General features: G+C 45.3%; 1 protein-coding gene across 30 annotated transcripts in view; it reads right to left on the bottom strand.

Moving 5' to 3' along the window:
- Window positions 1–12,123, bottom strand: part of RBFOX2 (RNA binding fox-1 homolog 2) — a 257,051-nt gene extending 244,928 nt beyond the window's left edge. For 4 of the 30 annotated variants that reach the window (XM_074326295.1, XM_074326311.1, XM_074326286.1 and 1 more), the window contains exon 1: window positions 11,506–12,092. In XM_074326295.1, coding sequence (XP_074182396.1) covers window positions 11,506–11,700 — 195 coding nt within the window. In that variant the 5' untranslated portion in view covers window positions 11,701–12,092. Of the gene's footprint in view, window positions 1–11,505 lie in introns of all 30 variants that reach the window. The other 26 variants (XR_012494103.1, XR_012494102.1, XM_074326292.1 and 23 more) reach the window with 17 other exon arrangements.
- Between the last annotated feature and the right edge of the window lie 3,128 nt (window positions 12,124–15,251).

Here is a 15,251-nt window from a genome sequence, read left to right on the forward strand (position 1 = left end):
ACAATTCTCTCATTTAAATTCCCCTGAATATGAACTACAGGAAAGGGGGAGAAACACATAAAGTCCCTAATACAATGCTTAGCACATTCAAGTACACAATAAATTTTAGCAAAACCCCAATTCAAAACACTGGCTAGATCTAAATTATAGAAGAATGAAACGGGGGCTCAGTATTGACATCAAGTTCTACACGAATCAGCTTTCAGGTCATGGGTAAAAATGTCTTCAATATTAAATATTTGTCATGCAAAGACAGGAAAGTACATATTTGCTCCATTCTTCAACTATCACACCCCTTGTCTGAGGAGGAAAAGGCACTGGCTAAAGAGACAAGATATGGGTAAGAGCATCAGCTGTGCCACTTCCTGGTCAGGAGGCTTAGAAAGGTATATTTTCACCATCTGAAGAATCAACTATCTTTCCGGGTTGCTGTAGTGAATAAAGACCTGTGTCAAAGCACTCTGTAAACTGTAAAATGTAATATAAATTTAAGAATTGCGTATTATGTGCAACTTTTGTCACCGTGCTTCAAATCCAGAGATGGCGATTACAGAAAAAGCAACAAAAATTATTAAGGAGAAATTTTAAAAATATTTATATAAAGGTTGATTTATTTTTTTCAACATTCACTGAGTTCCCTATTATCATATATCCCTGACACTAAAGGAGCTAAGGATACAAAGATTAAGAGACTGTTCCAGCCTTAAGGAATTCAAAAGACACTGGGGTATGAAATATAGGGCTGGGTAATAATAATAAAAAATGGTTATTATATATTGAACACCTACTATGTGTCAGGCCCTGAATTAAGGACATTACATACATTATCTCTTTTCATTCTTACACTAACCCTATAATTTGTTTTACAAGAGAAGAAGCTGAGGCTTAGAAAGATTAGGTAACTTAACCGAGATCACACAGCTATGAAGCAGTAAAGCTGGGACTCCAACTCGTCTGCCTGTCTGCAAGCCCATTCATTTTTTGCAACCTTGGAGTGGGAAAAGCTTTCCTAAGTGTGACACAAAAGAACAGAAACCACTAAAGAAAACAGTAACAGACCCTGTTAAATTTTTTAAAAAATTAACTTCTGATAGCCTGAATGAAAAAAACAAGGTGCAAGAGAAAGTGGTGAGTACGCTACTGTTTGTGTAAAAAAAAAAAGGGGGAAATGTAACATAGACTAACAACAATGTTACTTGTTCTGTGAATGGATACAGGGCAGATAGGGAACAGGGATGTAAGGAAAATAAATACATTTTTTTATAAATTTAGAGTCACATCTGCTTACAAAAAGCAAAATGCAATAATAGTTAAGAAAATTTTATTTAATTTCCACAGTTACTTGATTTTTTTTTCCCAGAATAATACCTATTATCATTTCTCAAAGAACAATCCATGGAAAACAGGTTGGGATACCCTGAATTAGATCGTTTCCTTGCTTAAAACAGGATACTAAACCAGTCAAATTTTTCAGGTTTCTTCGAACTCTAGGATACTGCTAAGCAAAACAAGTATTTACTATTTTCTTAAAACTACCACTGCAGAAAATAATTTTGGTAAGGCAAATATCCAGAAAGGGTAAATGATCCCTTCACCGAGCTCATGAAAATCAAATATAAAGGCTTCTTGAAACAGGTTTCCTGGGATAAAAAGCAGAACCTACAGGGTAGCTCGCACCTACTGAAAACTACTCCTAGAGAGAGAAACACAAAGTAAGCATAAAGGAAAATTGCACATATACACAGATACATGAGTCTATTAATCACAGCATTTTTATACAGCTGACAAAAATCATTAATCGTCCCTGATCTGATAAGGCACTTTTCTGAAAGGCTTCATAACATGCCATCATTAACCAACTGATTGCCAATATTGTAAAACAACCGGTTCAAAGCCAAAATGTTGCAGCAAAAAAAAAATCTATTTAGTATGACAAGCAGCTAAAGACCTATAACAGAAAGTAAGGGGACAAAATACGTGCCCATAATGCATAATGAGCAGCAGCTGGGGATGGAGAGGAGGTAGCCAGCAGAAATATTAACCTCTAAGCCCCAACACAGGCCTTTTAAATACGACCAGCGTCACTTCAAAGTCCAGGGTGGTATCAGAATTAGCCAAATCAGCTTAGTAAAAGGCATGAGTCAAATTATGAATACAACATACAAAACGTGCAGTAAAATCTGTATGTGAGGAGCAAACACAGACCCATGCAATGGACCACATCCGTGACAGCTGGATAGCACTGTTCTCCATCCTCTGAACCAGTCCGTCTCCGCCTCTCTCAGCGATGTACAGCCTAAGACCAGAGTTCTACTTTCAAAACAAGCACTACCAACTCCCTGTGAGCTTTGCCAAAGCTCCCCCTGTGAGAGGCGGCCATTGTGGGGACTTCCTGAAGTTCCACAAAGTGCTCAGACCCACTGTGCCAGCCTCGGACAGTGACCGTGTCCCTGGAAGCTTGTATGAGGTGCAAACCAATGAGCTCAGCTTTGTGGGCACTGGGAGCCACCACAAAACATCTTCTCATGCTGCCAGTTCTCGCTTTGAAATCCCACACTCCTACTCCCCGACCCCTAGAAACCAAGAAATAACAGGTGAAAGCTGTCAAAGCCACATACATGTTCAGACTGATTAGGGGACAAGCCAGTCTGATTAGAGGATTCTTTTGCACAGGGCTGGAGTGTGGAGAGGTGGGGGGCACTGAGTAAGAAAGTGAGGGAAGGAGCTAAACAATTACTGCTTTTACCCCAAATTATTGCCCACTCTCCTCAGAATTTCTGTGGAGCACTGAACTGCAGAAGAGAAAAATAATAATAATAACAATAATAATAATAACAAAAGGACAACTTAAGGCTGTAAACGTGACTGCATAAAAATCCCCAAGACAGGATGACCTATGAAACTAAGCTCCATGCAATGAGGGCTAACTATGCAGCTGCTTTTCTACTTGCCTAACAGTCCAAGAAAAATAGAGCAGGCTCATATAGAAGCCCACCAACTTCCAGGAAAATGGGAGTCCTCTTGACTCAGGACAAGCCACACACCCCAGAAATAAATCCCTAAATGAAATCCCTATAGGTCTGCTTTGGAAATCATTGTGGCTCACAGCAAACAACACCCACTCCTCCAAACAGCTGCCAATTTGCAGAGGAAAAAGCTGCTCAAAATAAAGCAACTGGAAGAATTTCCCATGAGCCTATGTTCCAAGTGTTCCAACTCAAGCAGTAGCTGGAGCCCACATTCAAATCCCACAGCACCCCCAGACTAGTGTGACCACTGTCGCTTCTGCCCCCACCTAAAACCCAGAGCTGAGAGTCCCACAGCTACCCCAGCCCATCGCTCCCAATAAATCATGCTTTGCTTGTCATACTCCCAATTAGGATCTGACAAAATCGAGTGGCCAAGAAGAAACATAAACAGTATGCTCCTCAAAAGCCACATGCCTGGAACAAAACATCCAATCCTCAGTGCAAAATCTCTTTCCTTCAGCAAAGGAGAAACCAAGGAACCGGCCTCTACGTGGGAAAAATCCCACATACCAGGATACTGTCTGGGGACTCAGGTCCCTAAAAAAACCCAAGTATTATGGTTGAACACACCCATGGGGAAGTCTAAACTTCAAAGGCTCAGTTTCCACCCTTGGAAAAATAGGATTTAAGCAGTTACCGAACCATTATCATTTGGCAATTCAAAATTGTCATCTACTTCCTAAGTGGTATTTATCATGTGTCCTGCGCCTTGAATCCTCAGCTAAAATTTCTAGATGCCACGTACGTGCAGGACGCATCAGAAGGAAATCAAATTACTGGTTGCTCTCTCTTTCATTCCCTTCTCAGAATCTGCTTAATTCATTCAGAATCCAAAAAGCCAGAGGCACTACAACGTATACCCCTTCACCTCCACCTTTGAAAGGGGCCCCCACTTGAGCAGCAAGGGCAGTCTCCAGGTTGGAGAACAGGTGAGGATTATACAAGAGTACAAATCAGAAGCTGAAAGGGAAGGAGGTGGGGAGAACAAGAGCCAGTGAGAGACGATTCCTGCAAAATTCTTTTATGAATCTATCTCCAAAGCTGAGATTTAAAGAAACTGTATCAAGCTTCCTTATTTTCAGCATATCCAATGAGTACTCTGAAAAACAGTGTGTATTTTGTGAGGTGTCTCAATATGGAATTTTTCCTGCATCCATAAAAACAAGCTATAACAGCTTATGAAATTCATTGGTTGAGAAGGAAAAGTTTAAGGTCCATAGTTGATCAAATGGGCTCAGGCCCAAATGGTGGTAATACATCCAACTGCAACACTCCACAATCTCCCAGCAGCACTGTAGAAAGCACATCAACAGACTGACTGCTTCAATGAGCTGGAACAGGTTGGCTCTAACTGCCCCTTACTTGTGTGGTTCCTCTATTTTCCTTAACCACACCGTCACAAAGGCACTTTTTACACATACAACACATGCATTCAATTAATATCTGAGCACAGGAAACGAAACATCAGGTTGCCATGCCCACCCAGCACATTCAGCAGTTAAATTCCACCCCAGCTTCTGTTTTCAAAGACTCCCTCCCTCACCTTTAACCCAGTATCAATGAAAAAAAAGGTACCATTCACAAATCCCTTAACACCCAGTCTTCACTTGAGCTGGAAAGCAGACCAAGGGCCAGACCCCCCAGGGAAAATCTGGAGAAACAATTAAAGCCATCTGCAGGCCCCAACTGAGGAGCGGGAAGACAGTTTCAATTCAACGGTGATGGTCCCAAGAACAGTGCTAAATCCTAGGGACCCATGACCTCACAGTCTGCGTCAGGGTGGAAGGGCAGACATTTAAACAAATGTTAATCGAAAAAGTCCTTAGACAGAACTATGGACATTATGTTTTGGAAACCAGCAGGAATGTGGGAGGGATGGGCGCAGACTCAAAAGGCTTCCAGGAGAAATCAATATCCCAACTGATTCTTGAACATTGAGCTTACAAATGAGAGAGAGACAGGAGGCAGGAATTTCAGGTTGAAGGAACAGAAAGAAGTGGAACGAATTAGCAGGGGTGGCAGTGTGCTCAAGAAACCACAAGCCCCAGAACGGGGCACTTGGAGGTGAAGAGTGGAAAGAGATGAGGCTAGAAAGGCAGGAGAAGTCAGGCCAGGAGGACCTGGTAGGCCCAACGAGACAATGGCCTTGATCCTGAAGGCAAAGACAAGCTACCAAATGATTTTACGCTCTTTTTGATGGATGACTGTTAGTAGTCTGGAGGGTGGGTTTAAAAAGACTGGAAAGAGACCACAAGAGATAAAGGCATCCCAGCTCAATTTTCACACACCACAATGAGAACAAAAAGTGCCATCTACTATTTGATGCAACATATTTAACAAACCACACAAAATTTGAAACAAATGACATGTTCACTGCTCTTGCGTCCATGTACCATCAAAACAGCCAGGGCATCTACCTGTCAGCCCCACTCCCAGTAAAGATTCCAGAGGTTCCATGAAACGTCCACACACCTGATTCAGGCCCTGGGATACTTCAGTCCTCCTTTCAGCCCTTAGCAAGGAAGTAAATGTTTCGTCTTCCTCTAACCAGACAGACCACAACGGCCAGACCCATTTCTCTCTTCCACTTGGAGGAGCAGCAAATTAGGTTTCCCCGTTTAACACACCTCTCTAGTAGTTCCCAACTCGGGCACTTCCTCAGTGGGAAGTGCGTTACCCACGCCATGCTGACCAAGCCCTGAGCAGGAACTCACTGAGCGCTGCTACAGAGCAGGTTATAAGGGAGGCAAGAAATAAATACTTCCTGCTGGGTTCCATGACAGGCACTTTTAATAATCGTGCTTACTCATTATAGCAGCTCATTAGTGTATGTATTCATTCTCGAAGTTCACAGATATGTCAACAGGAGTTCAGATGCTAAATATCTTGCCAAAGGTCATTCAGTTGGCAAGTGGAGGAGCCAGTATTCAAACCCAAACATGAGAAATTTGAAACAGTGTTTCTTTCACTGTAACAAACTTCAAGTATATATGGGTAACAAATATAATTATATAGTATGTTGCTAATGATAACAATAACTCCCCCTTTAAAAATTGAGAGGGGACCCACATCATACTGTCTCGGATTAAGGGACCACTCTCAGAGAAGTCACAATTGAATGATCAGAACTGCCATCTCCAAATGCTACCTAAAAAGGTCATTCCTGAGCATCAGTGACCAAAAAATGTTCAGACTTCAAATAATCAGAGCAACTTGGCTCTACTCCAAAAACATACATCAAATCCTCCATACACTTCCCCCTCAGAGTCCCTAAGACGACGTTTTGAAAAAATTTGTGGCTGGCTTCTCTGTCTCTCTTTCTCTCTTTCTCTCTCTCTCTCTCTCTCTCTCTCTCTCTCTCTCTCTCGTAATTGCCCAAACTACTTTCCCCACCCAAATTACAGAAATATGTCCAGGATTCAATTGGCAGTTCGGATCCGATTTGCCCCAATCCTGGCTCAAGCAGCTTTGCATTACCCTCCTAACTAGATCAGCGCCAGCCAATGGGTTTATTCAAGCTGATCTATGATGGATTAGATAATGAAACCTTAGCCATGTAAGCTGCCTGCGTGTATTGGGGCTGTAGGGGAGAAGAATAAGAAACTCAATACTCCTAGGGGCCACCTAAAACACCAAATGCACTTGTCACCCCTCGCTGCATCTGTTTGCTCATGCTCCAATTACTGCCATTTCCTTCCCATCATTGCTGCTGCTCTTCCCTATCCTGGGAGGAAGTGCACACCTGCCCCAGAATAAAGACATTTACTATCTGTTACAAATGCATAGCAACAAAAATTCGAACAACTCTGCTCACTGAAATGACCATCTTTATTGTTTCTACAAGTAAAGCCTGACGTCAAACTGATGGCCTGAAAGATGTCAAGCCAGTAATTCACCAGCAACATTCTTGCCTACACTACGTAGTATAGTGAGTTCTTTCTCCAGTCCTGCGGTGCTGAAGCCTGTCTGCACTAGTCTGCTTTCTATCAAATAAAAGTTAAATCTCTAGTTAGCTTCTGTTGTGTTCGCATGTCAGTGTGATAGAGGGAAAATGACAAGGTGGCTAGAAAATGGGAGAGGGAGTTGGGAAACGAATTCAACTCAGGCTAATTTCTTGAATCACCCTGAAGAATAATTCTACTTTGAATTCAGATCTGAATTTCTCCTTCTCAAAGATATTCCCAGTTTTACAGTCACAGTCTTCCTTGTGAGGCTTGAAAAAAATTGGTCCTTTTTATGTGACTGTGTCTGTTTCTGCATCCGGTAGTATTATGGGCTGGATGTCTGTGTCTCCCCAGGATTAATGTATTGAAGCCCCAACCCTTATGTGATGGCATTTGGTGGTGGGGCCTTTGGAGGTAATTAGGGTTAGATTAGGTCATAAGGATAGGCCCCTCGTGATGGGGTTAGTGCCCTTTTAAGATCTCTCTCTCTCTCTCTCTCCCCCCTCCCTCCCTCCCTCTTCCTCCTCCTCCTCCTCCTCCTGCTCTTCGTCTTCCTCCTCCCTTTCCAGGAATATACACCAAGGAAAGGCCATGAGAGCAAGAGGACAGCTGTCCACAAGCCAGGAAAACAGCCCTCACCAGACAATGAATCTGCCAGCACTTTCATCCTGGACTTCCAGCCTCCAGAACTGTGAGAAATAAATTCCTGCTGTTTAAGCCACCTAGTCTCTGGTACGTCGTTATGGCAGCCCGAGCAGACTAAGACAGGTAGAAGTGAAAAATTCAACAATTTTAGTGAAATACTGTTTATGATTATTACTTGGAAGGAAAGCACTTTACTTTTATAACTCTACTCAAATGGTAGCACCATGTTCAGTTTCAGCACCAAATACCAAACGAGAGTCCAAAGAGACACCCACCTAGGAGGAAAGACTCCCAGGACAAGGGAAGATAAACTATTTCAGGAAACACAGCACCCACATCGCAATTAAAGGCTACTTGGAGCTCCTTCCCTGAGACCAGGTAGAAAGTCTTTCTTCTACTAAAATCAACAACTAATATGAATAACTGCTGAACCCACTTCGCTAAACTGGAGTTAGGAGTCTATGGTTCGAAGCAGTTAGTCCTAACTCCAGTGATCACATAGAGCATTTCACTGCCATCCAGAATTTTGCTGAAAGCTGTAAGTAATAATTAAGGTGCATCTTGCCTTACACAGCAGCCAAGTTCCTGGAAAGTTACACAAAAACTGAACTTTTGTTAAATTGTTTTTATTCACTAGAAAAGTTGACCAGAAGAATTCATTCCCCAGTATGTTTTAGAAAGTCCAATTTCCATACATATCAGACTTGCTTAAAGTGAAATGAACCTCTAATATGTATACATGTGACTCATTTAACCTTCCACTAGGTTAGAGTACAACATTGCCAAGTACCCTCTTTAACAACTGCATTTCTCAAACCCTATTCCAGTTTTCAAGTTGAATTTATCTGTTCCCTCCTACTCCATGGTTCAGGGTTATCTATTTCTATACTATTTCCAGGCTTGTACTGACTCCTCCATCCATAAAGTTTCTGGATCCTGTCCTTAAAAGGACCTACAGGCTCTCTCCCTTAGGGTTCCTTGTGAGCCTAAGGATTTTAACGTAAGTACCACAGACTCTCTTGGGTTCCCCTAAGATCCACTTTTGGAAGTAGTGATTTACCCCAAAAGCTCAGTGGCTGTGTCTCAACAGGGTTTAGCTTTGGAGTCCGCAACTTAGAGGTGAGGCTCCATTTCATAAGCAGCCTTGGGAAATCAATCCCAGTAAATTACTTTCTTCTGTAAAAAAGGGATTAATCCTTTGACACTCAAAAGATTGAGGATGTGCATGAAGGTACTCTCCCCCTTAAATTTCATGATTTTTCTCTATCCCTTAATTATTTGTAAAAAAAAGTAAATTTTAACTTCAACTTAACCAGCACTGAGCACTTACAATGCACCCAAAACTGTTTGGTATTATTAATACAAAGAAGTACAGTTCCTGTCTCCCAGAAGCTTAGTCTCACTAGGGAAACAAGAATAACAAAACAATTAAGGGACAATACACACGATGCATGAACAAGCATTGATATAAAGGAGGCAAGAGGGTCTGACTGGTGTGAATTAACTGGTGTTACTCCCAATTATAACTCGAATTTTAAGCTCCCCAGAAAGCCTTCCTTGACCATTTCAGTAGGAATGACCATCTCCATCTTCTGGACTGAGTGGCACAAATCCTCTAAACCATGCAGTGCGTTTTGGCATGCATCTACCCTGTGGTATCTCTACTCCTATGTCTCTAAACTTACAAAAAAAATCATACACACACACACACACACACACTTTTTACAACTTTTCACCCATTTTGTCTTCCTACCTAGATTGTAAGCACCAAATACTTTAAGGTCAGGGAACTTGACATATTTTTAGAAGGCAGGGGACTAAATCAATGATGATATGAATACCTGTGTGACATGGTATGTTGGAACTACAGCAATGAGAATGCATAAAGTGAAAAATAAAAATCCACAAATACACAGAGTGCAAAAAACATTCTCTGCGGGATAGTTCTAAGTCGCCCATCTGTACCCAAAGGACCTAATCCCCTCCTTCCTCTGCACACCCCAGAGTCCCTATACACTGCTCCACTTCCAAATAGTACTGTCCTCAGCCAATTTGAAGGCAACCAGCAAATAATGGGCCCCAGGAGGAAAGGTGGGGGAAAGGGAAGAGTCTCGCTGTTAACTATGATTGACAGAAACAATAAATGAATACAGACACAGATATATACACACACCAAGCAAAAACGTTCACCAGCACTCATCCAGTCTTCCCTCCTTACCATCCAGTACTAACCCACCTCACCTGAAGTCTCCCCATATTCCTTTATATATATTTTTCCCATGGCCCTGAGCTTTCACTTCTCACAATCCCTCTGCCTGACAGAGTTCTAAAGGAGAACAAAAGCAGGCAAACAAAACAAAAGAATTCAAAAATAAACACCAAGAGGATCACTGTACCCAAGTCAACAGAAGTAAGAGTGGCCTCTGCAAACGAGACCAAGAAGCACACAGTAAACACGCCAGGCTTAAATACAGCTCGGTCTCTAACACAGGAAGTCAGGCAGAGCCTTGAAAAGCAGGAGCAGAGCACAGGAAGTCTTTTAGCACTGCAGAGATTTCCAAGAGTGGTGTAACGGAGAGAGCACAGGAATAGGAATTAGAAGACGAGGCTTCCAGTTCTAGTCTTACTACCCAGCTAACTGGGTGGCCTTAGGCAAGGCACCAGTCTTCTCTTAACTTTTGAGTCCTCATCTATAAAATGAGATGGTTAAAATATTTGGGGACTTGAATCCAATCCAAAAAACGAAAAAGAAAAAAGGAAACTATTGACTTCCCCCCCTAAAAAGTGCAGGTAAACTATTTTGCATAAGTCTTCCAAGTCTATCCAGGTTTAGAACCCCTGGCAAAGATGAGGTCGCTGGTCCCTTCTAACATTCTATGATTCTAAGAGAATTAGGCAGATGTCTAAACAACTGCTGGTAGATGAGCCCCACCACCACCACCACCACCACCACCACCACTTCGTAGCATTTTCTGAACAGAGACCAAATCCTAAAACTAAAGCTTATCAAGGTTTCACATTCTTCCTCAAATTACAAAGTCAACTGACATCAGTACTACATCTCCCATTCCTTCCCCAAATCAATCAGCTCATCCCTGAACCCACAACTCAGAATCCAGTCTTCTAACAGCCCTATGCGTGCTCTTTCATACCCCAAAACATTAAAGAGCTAGTCGGTGCCCCAGCTGTGGAAGATGCAACTGGCAAAGTCCAGGAGGGCCATGCCCTGCGTCTCTCTTCAGACTCATTAGCATGTTTCACAAAGTTAATGCGACGGAGCACCACGGTGTCCCCACAAGACTACCAAACGCCGTGCACTTCTCACATTCCTTGTGCAACTGATTTAACCCACAATCGAAGCCACATCCCCTCTGGGCTCTCGAGGAGTTTTCTGGCTTTTGATTCCTCTCTTTTATTATGTGCCACTCCCCTTCCCCATCGCAGTGTGTGTCCCCGGCTGCCAAAAGGTCCTCCTTCTCGGGAGGTTTCCCACCACTGTCCCCTCGTCCTCGACTCAGTCCCGCGGCTCTCTGGGCTGCAGACCCAGGATCTGCCGGCTTTCACGCCACCCCAAGGAACTAAGGAAGGGTTGGAAGAAACGGAATCCATCTCAACCATGTTCGATTTCCCCCCGAAACCCATCCACGCGTCGTGTCCCCTGGTGCCCTCAATAATCAGGACCCTCGTGGGCACGCCAGGGTCCCCAGGCACACTTCGCCTCCAAGCCGGGGCTCGCCCCACCTTCCAACCAGGCCACGACCGGCCCCCTCCCACTTCCAAGCCAGGACCCCGAGGCCCGCCCCCTTCCAAGCCCCGGGAGCCCCGGGCCGCCCCCCGGACCCGCGCCGCCCCCCCGCCGTAACCGGGCGCCCGTCCCGCGCGGTCACCTGCATCCCGCCGCCGCCGCCGCCGCCGTCGGCCGCCGCCTCCTCGGTGCGCGGCCGCTTGCTCAGGCCGGGCTCGGCTCCGTCTCCTCCCCCACCGGGCACCGGCAGCTCCAGCTCCGACTCCCGCTTCATCCCCCGGGCAGCGGCGCCGGGCCCGAGCTGCGATGGCTGTTGCGGCTGGGTGCCTTCCGCCATCCGCCCGCGCCCCCCTCGCCTCCGGGAGCCGGGCGACCCGCGACAGGCCACCTCCCCCTGGGCCTCGGCCCCGACAGTCGCGACAGGCGGGCGCGCGCCTGCCCCCGCCCCCGCGTGCGTGCGTGCGTGCGCGCGCGCGAGTGCGCGGGCCCGGCGCTCCTCTGCGACTGGCGATCGGCGTCCTCGCTCGCGGGGTCCTCGGCTGTGGGCGACTGGCCGGTCGCGACGGGCACTGGCTCGCGCCCCCACGCGCGCACGCGACCCACGGCCTGGCCCGCCGCGCGCCCCGCCTCTCACACTCACGGAGCTCGCCCGCCGGCCCGCGCCCGCTCCCTCACACTGTCCCTCACAACACGCCGGGCCGAGGGAGGAAGGGGGCGGTCCGGGCTCCCGAGCCTTGGGGAGGGGTGTTTATTTGGGGGGAGGAGGGGCTGGAGGCCGGAACGAGCTGACTGGCCGGAATCCTCCGACCCGCCACTGTGGCAGCACCGGGAAGGCGGGGAGAGAGAAAGAAGGAGGGAGGGACCGGGATCTGGGACTCCAGCCCGCCTGGGAGGCTGTGGCGGGGGTGGGGCGGGGAGGGCGTGGCGGGGGCGGGGCCGGGCCTGCGGGGGGCGTGGCCAGCTCCCCTCGGCAATCTCCGCCGCCTCCTCTCCTGGCGCCCGAGGGAGGCCGGGGAGAGATCAGGACAGTTCGGGAGTCTCCGCCAGCGGCGAGGGATTGTCCTGGAGGCACCGTGCGGCCGGTTTTCCAGCTAGCGCGGAGGGGGCGGAGTCTGTTTCCTTTAGGGGCGTGGCCATAGCCTAGGACAGGCGGAGCTTGAGAGGCCCGAGGGCCGGGTGGGTTCCCGACTAGGGAAGGGGCACTCTGTGGGAGGGGGCGTTTTGCCTGCTCCCTCTCCCGCGGTAGAATGGGGATCTCGATTTGGAAGGTCCAGGAATGAAATCACCACTACATGGCTCTCCCCAATTCTAAAAGCTTTGACTCTAATAATAATAATTATCACATTCCTGATCATCTTAATAATAACACCTGATGTTTGTAAGAGCTTGCACAATGCAGTTTGCACAATGCGTTCACAGACCCGTTTTGAAGCGATGGGATGAGCAGAGTAGATACCAGGAACTCCTTTACAAGTCCTGGAGCTAAAAAGTGGCAGATCCAGCTCTCAGAACATCAGATCATCTTTTCTCTACACCTTGCTGCCTGTGTAACACTTTGTTAATTTCAACTTTCTGCAATTAGAGATGCTGTGCAACAGCTTCTTTCTCCTACCAGTCTGTAAGGACCAAAAGGGCATCTGTTTTCTCTGGGTTCCATATTGTGCCCTGTACGTTACAGGGATAGTTATGTTGCATGAATGACTTGGATTCTACAAACTAGCTTCAGCTCTTTGGACCCCTGACCAGCATTTGTAAAACGGGGAGATGGTTTAGATCAGCGGTTGGCAACCAGAGGCAATTCTGTCCTTTCCCCCTCCTCCAGGGCGTTTGTCAACTGTCTGGAGACATTTTGGGTCATTACAACTGAGGGGTGCCACTGTCATCTAGTGGATAGAGACCAGGGATGTTGTTCACCATGCTTTGATGAACAGGACAGTCCTCACAACAGTTATCCACCCCAACATGTCAACAGTGCTGAGACTGAGAAACCCTGAGTTACATGATTTCTAAGGTCATTTCCAGCTGGGTCTATGAGTTGTCCTCTGACTTGGGTTTAACCCGCTGAAACAGTACAATGGTAAAGCTCCTTGCTTTGGAATCAGACCAACCAAGGTTTGAGTCCAGGCTTTCCCATCTACCACCCATGTGATGTTGGACCAGTGATCATTTAAGAAGTTCTATACAGAAGGGGAATAGGGCCTGCAGACTGGTTGGAAGGGAAGACTGAAGGACTTGTCTTGAAGCTGAGTTTTCATAGCTCATTGTTTTTACCTAGTCTGTGTCCTAGATCAATAAAAATAGCCAAATTTTGGCTCTGCCACTTAACCAGTCATGATGCCTTGTGAAAGCTGCTTAGCCTGTCTATGCCTTAGTTTCTTCATCTGAAAATCAGGATAATAATACTACCTTCCTGAAAAGGTTCTTGTGAGGATTCAATGAATTATCACACATTAAGAACTTCGAACAGATTGGCCTATGATAAACACTTAATAAATGTTAGCTATTATTATTGTTATTACCATTATCATTTTATTCACATCTTAAATGTGAGTGAGAAAAATATTCTTATCAAGATCAAACAATATCATTATCACTACTACTGGGTTTTTTTTCAATTACATAAAGGGGGGGGCCTGCTAGAGATTAAGATGGGCTGACAAATTCCCCCAAGTCACCCCTTAGTGCAACAACTATATTAGGCAAGTCATTTATTTTCACTAAACCTTACATTCCTTGTTTGTAAGATGACAATACTAGTTACAGTGTTGTTCTAAGGATTAAATGAGAAAAATAAAGCACTTAGTACAGTGTCGAACTGCTTACTAAGTGGTCAATATGTATCACCTAATTTGTTTAGTGATGCTAAGCTACTAGTCAGGGGCTCATGGGGCTGGAAAGAGAAGCCCAGGCATCTTCTACTACTGCCACTTGGGCCATCAAGTTGGAAGTCCAAGTGCCTGTAAAGTTGTACTTGAGCTGAATTAGTCCCAACCTAAGGCAGGGGTCTCCAGTTGGCAGTGCCCCCTGGGCAGATAGGGCTTAATCCTGTGCAACCAAGCATGCGCATTATGGCTCTGAAGAAAAATCAGGATGTTTCTTGGTGGCCTATGGAACAACAATGGCTTCTTTTGTCTAACCTAGGGACATCAGTGGTTGGTTTTCTGAAATTTTTACTTATTAAGATGGTATCTTGAAAATTCTTCTCCCCTCCCTACCTGCCTTGCCAAAATACTAGAATTTAAATGACTCTAGGTCCTTCCTGGGCTGCTCCACGACCCAGCAAGAAGTGAGATTTGGCATCAGGGCTGCTTGTGACTCAAATTATCGTTAGTCAAGTAGCACACATTTCCCTGAGAAATAGAGCAATGTGGTATAGGAATGTTTGAATGACCAGGCAGAACAAAGAGAAATTGAACCCTGTCCTGTAAACAAGCATTAAGCTTTTAGAGAGAGCGCGCACGAATAGAAGCCTATAAATAGTAAAAGAGGCCAAATGAGCCTACAGTGACACAAAGACCAGGATCATTTCTTTCATGTACATCTGCAGCCACCTCTTTGGGAGCAGGTGGTTATAAAATATTACAGACGAAGAAAACAATTAAAGAATATTTTCCTAGAAAGAATTTTTAGCTGCAGAAACTACTGAAGTCCTAATGTTTATTTATTTATCTACTTGACAAACTATGGGCAAGAGTCTGGGATATCAAAAAGAATAAAATTGATTCCTGGTACTGAGGAGCTCAGTCTGGGAAAGAAAGGATGAACAAATAAAAAGACAAATACACACCTGAAACTAATATAAAATATTGAATGTCAACCATAATCGAAAAATTAAATACACAGAAAGTGCCAAAAAAATGTATACACATTTTAAGAAAGGAAAACTGC

This window comes from Rhinolophus sinicus, linkage group LG02 (assembly GCF_036562045.2).
Source record: "Rhinolophus sinicus isolate RSC01 linkage group LG02, ASM3656204v1, whole genome shotgun sequence".
Lineage (NCBI taxonomy): Eukaryota > Metazoa > Chordata > Mammalia > Chiroptera > Rhinolophidae > Rhinolophus > Rhinolophus sinicus.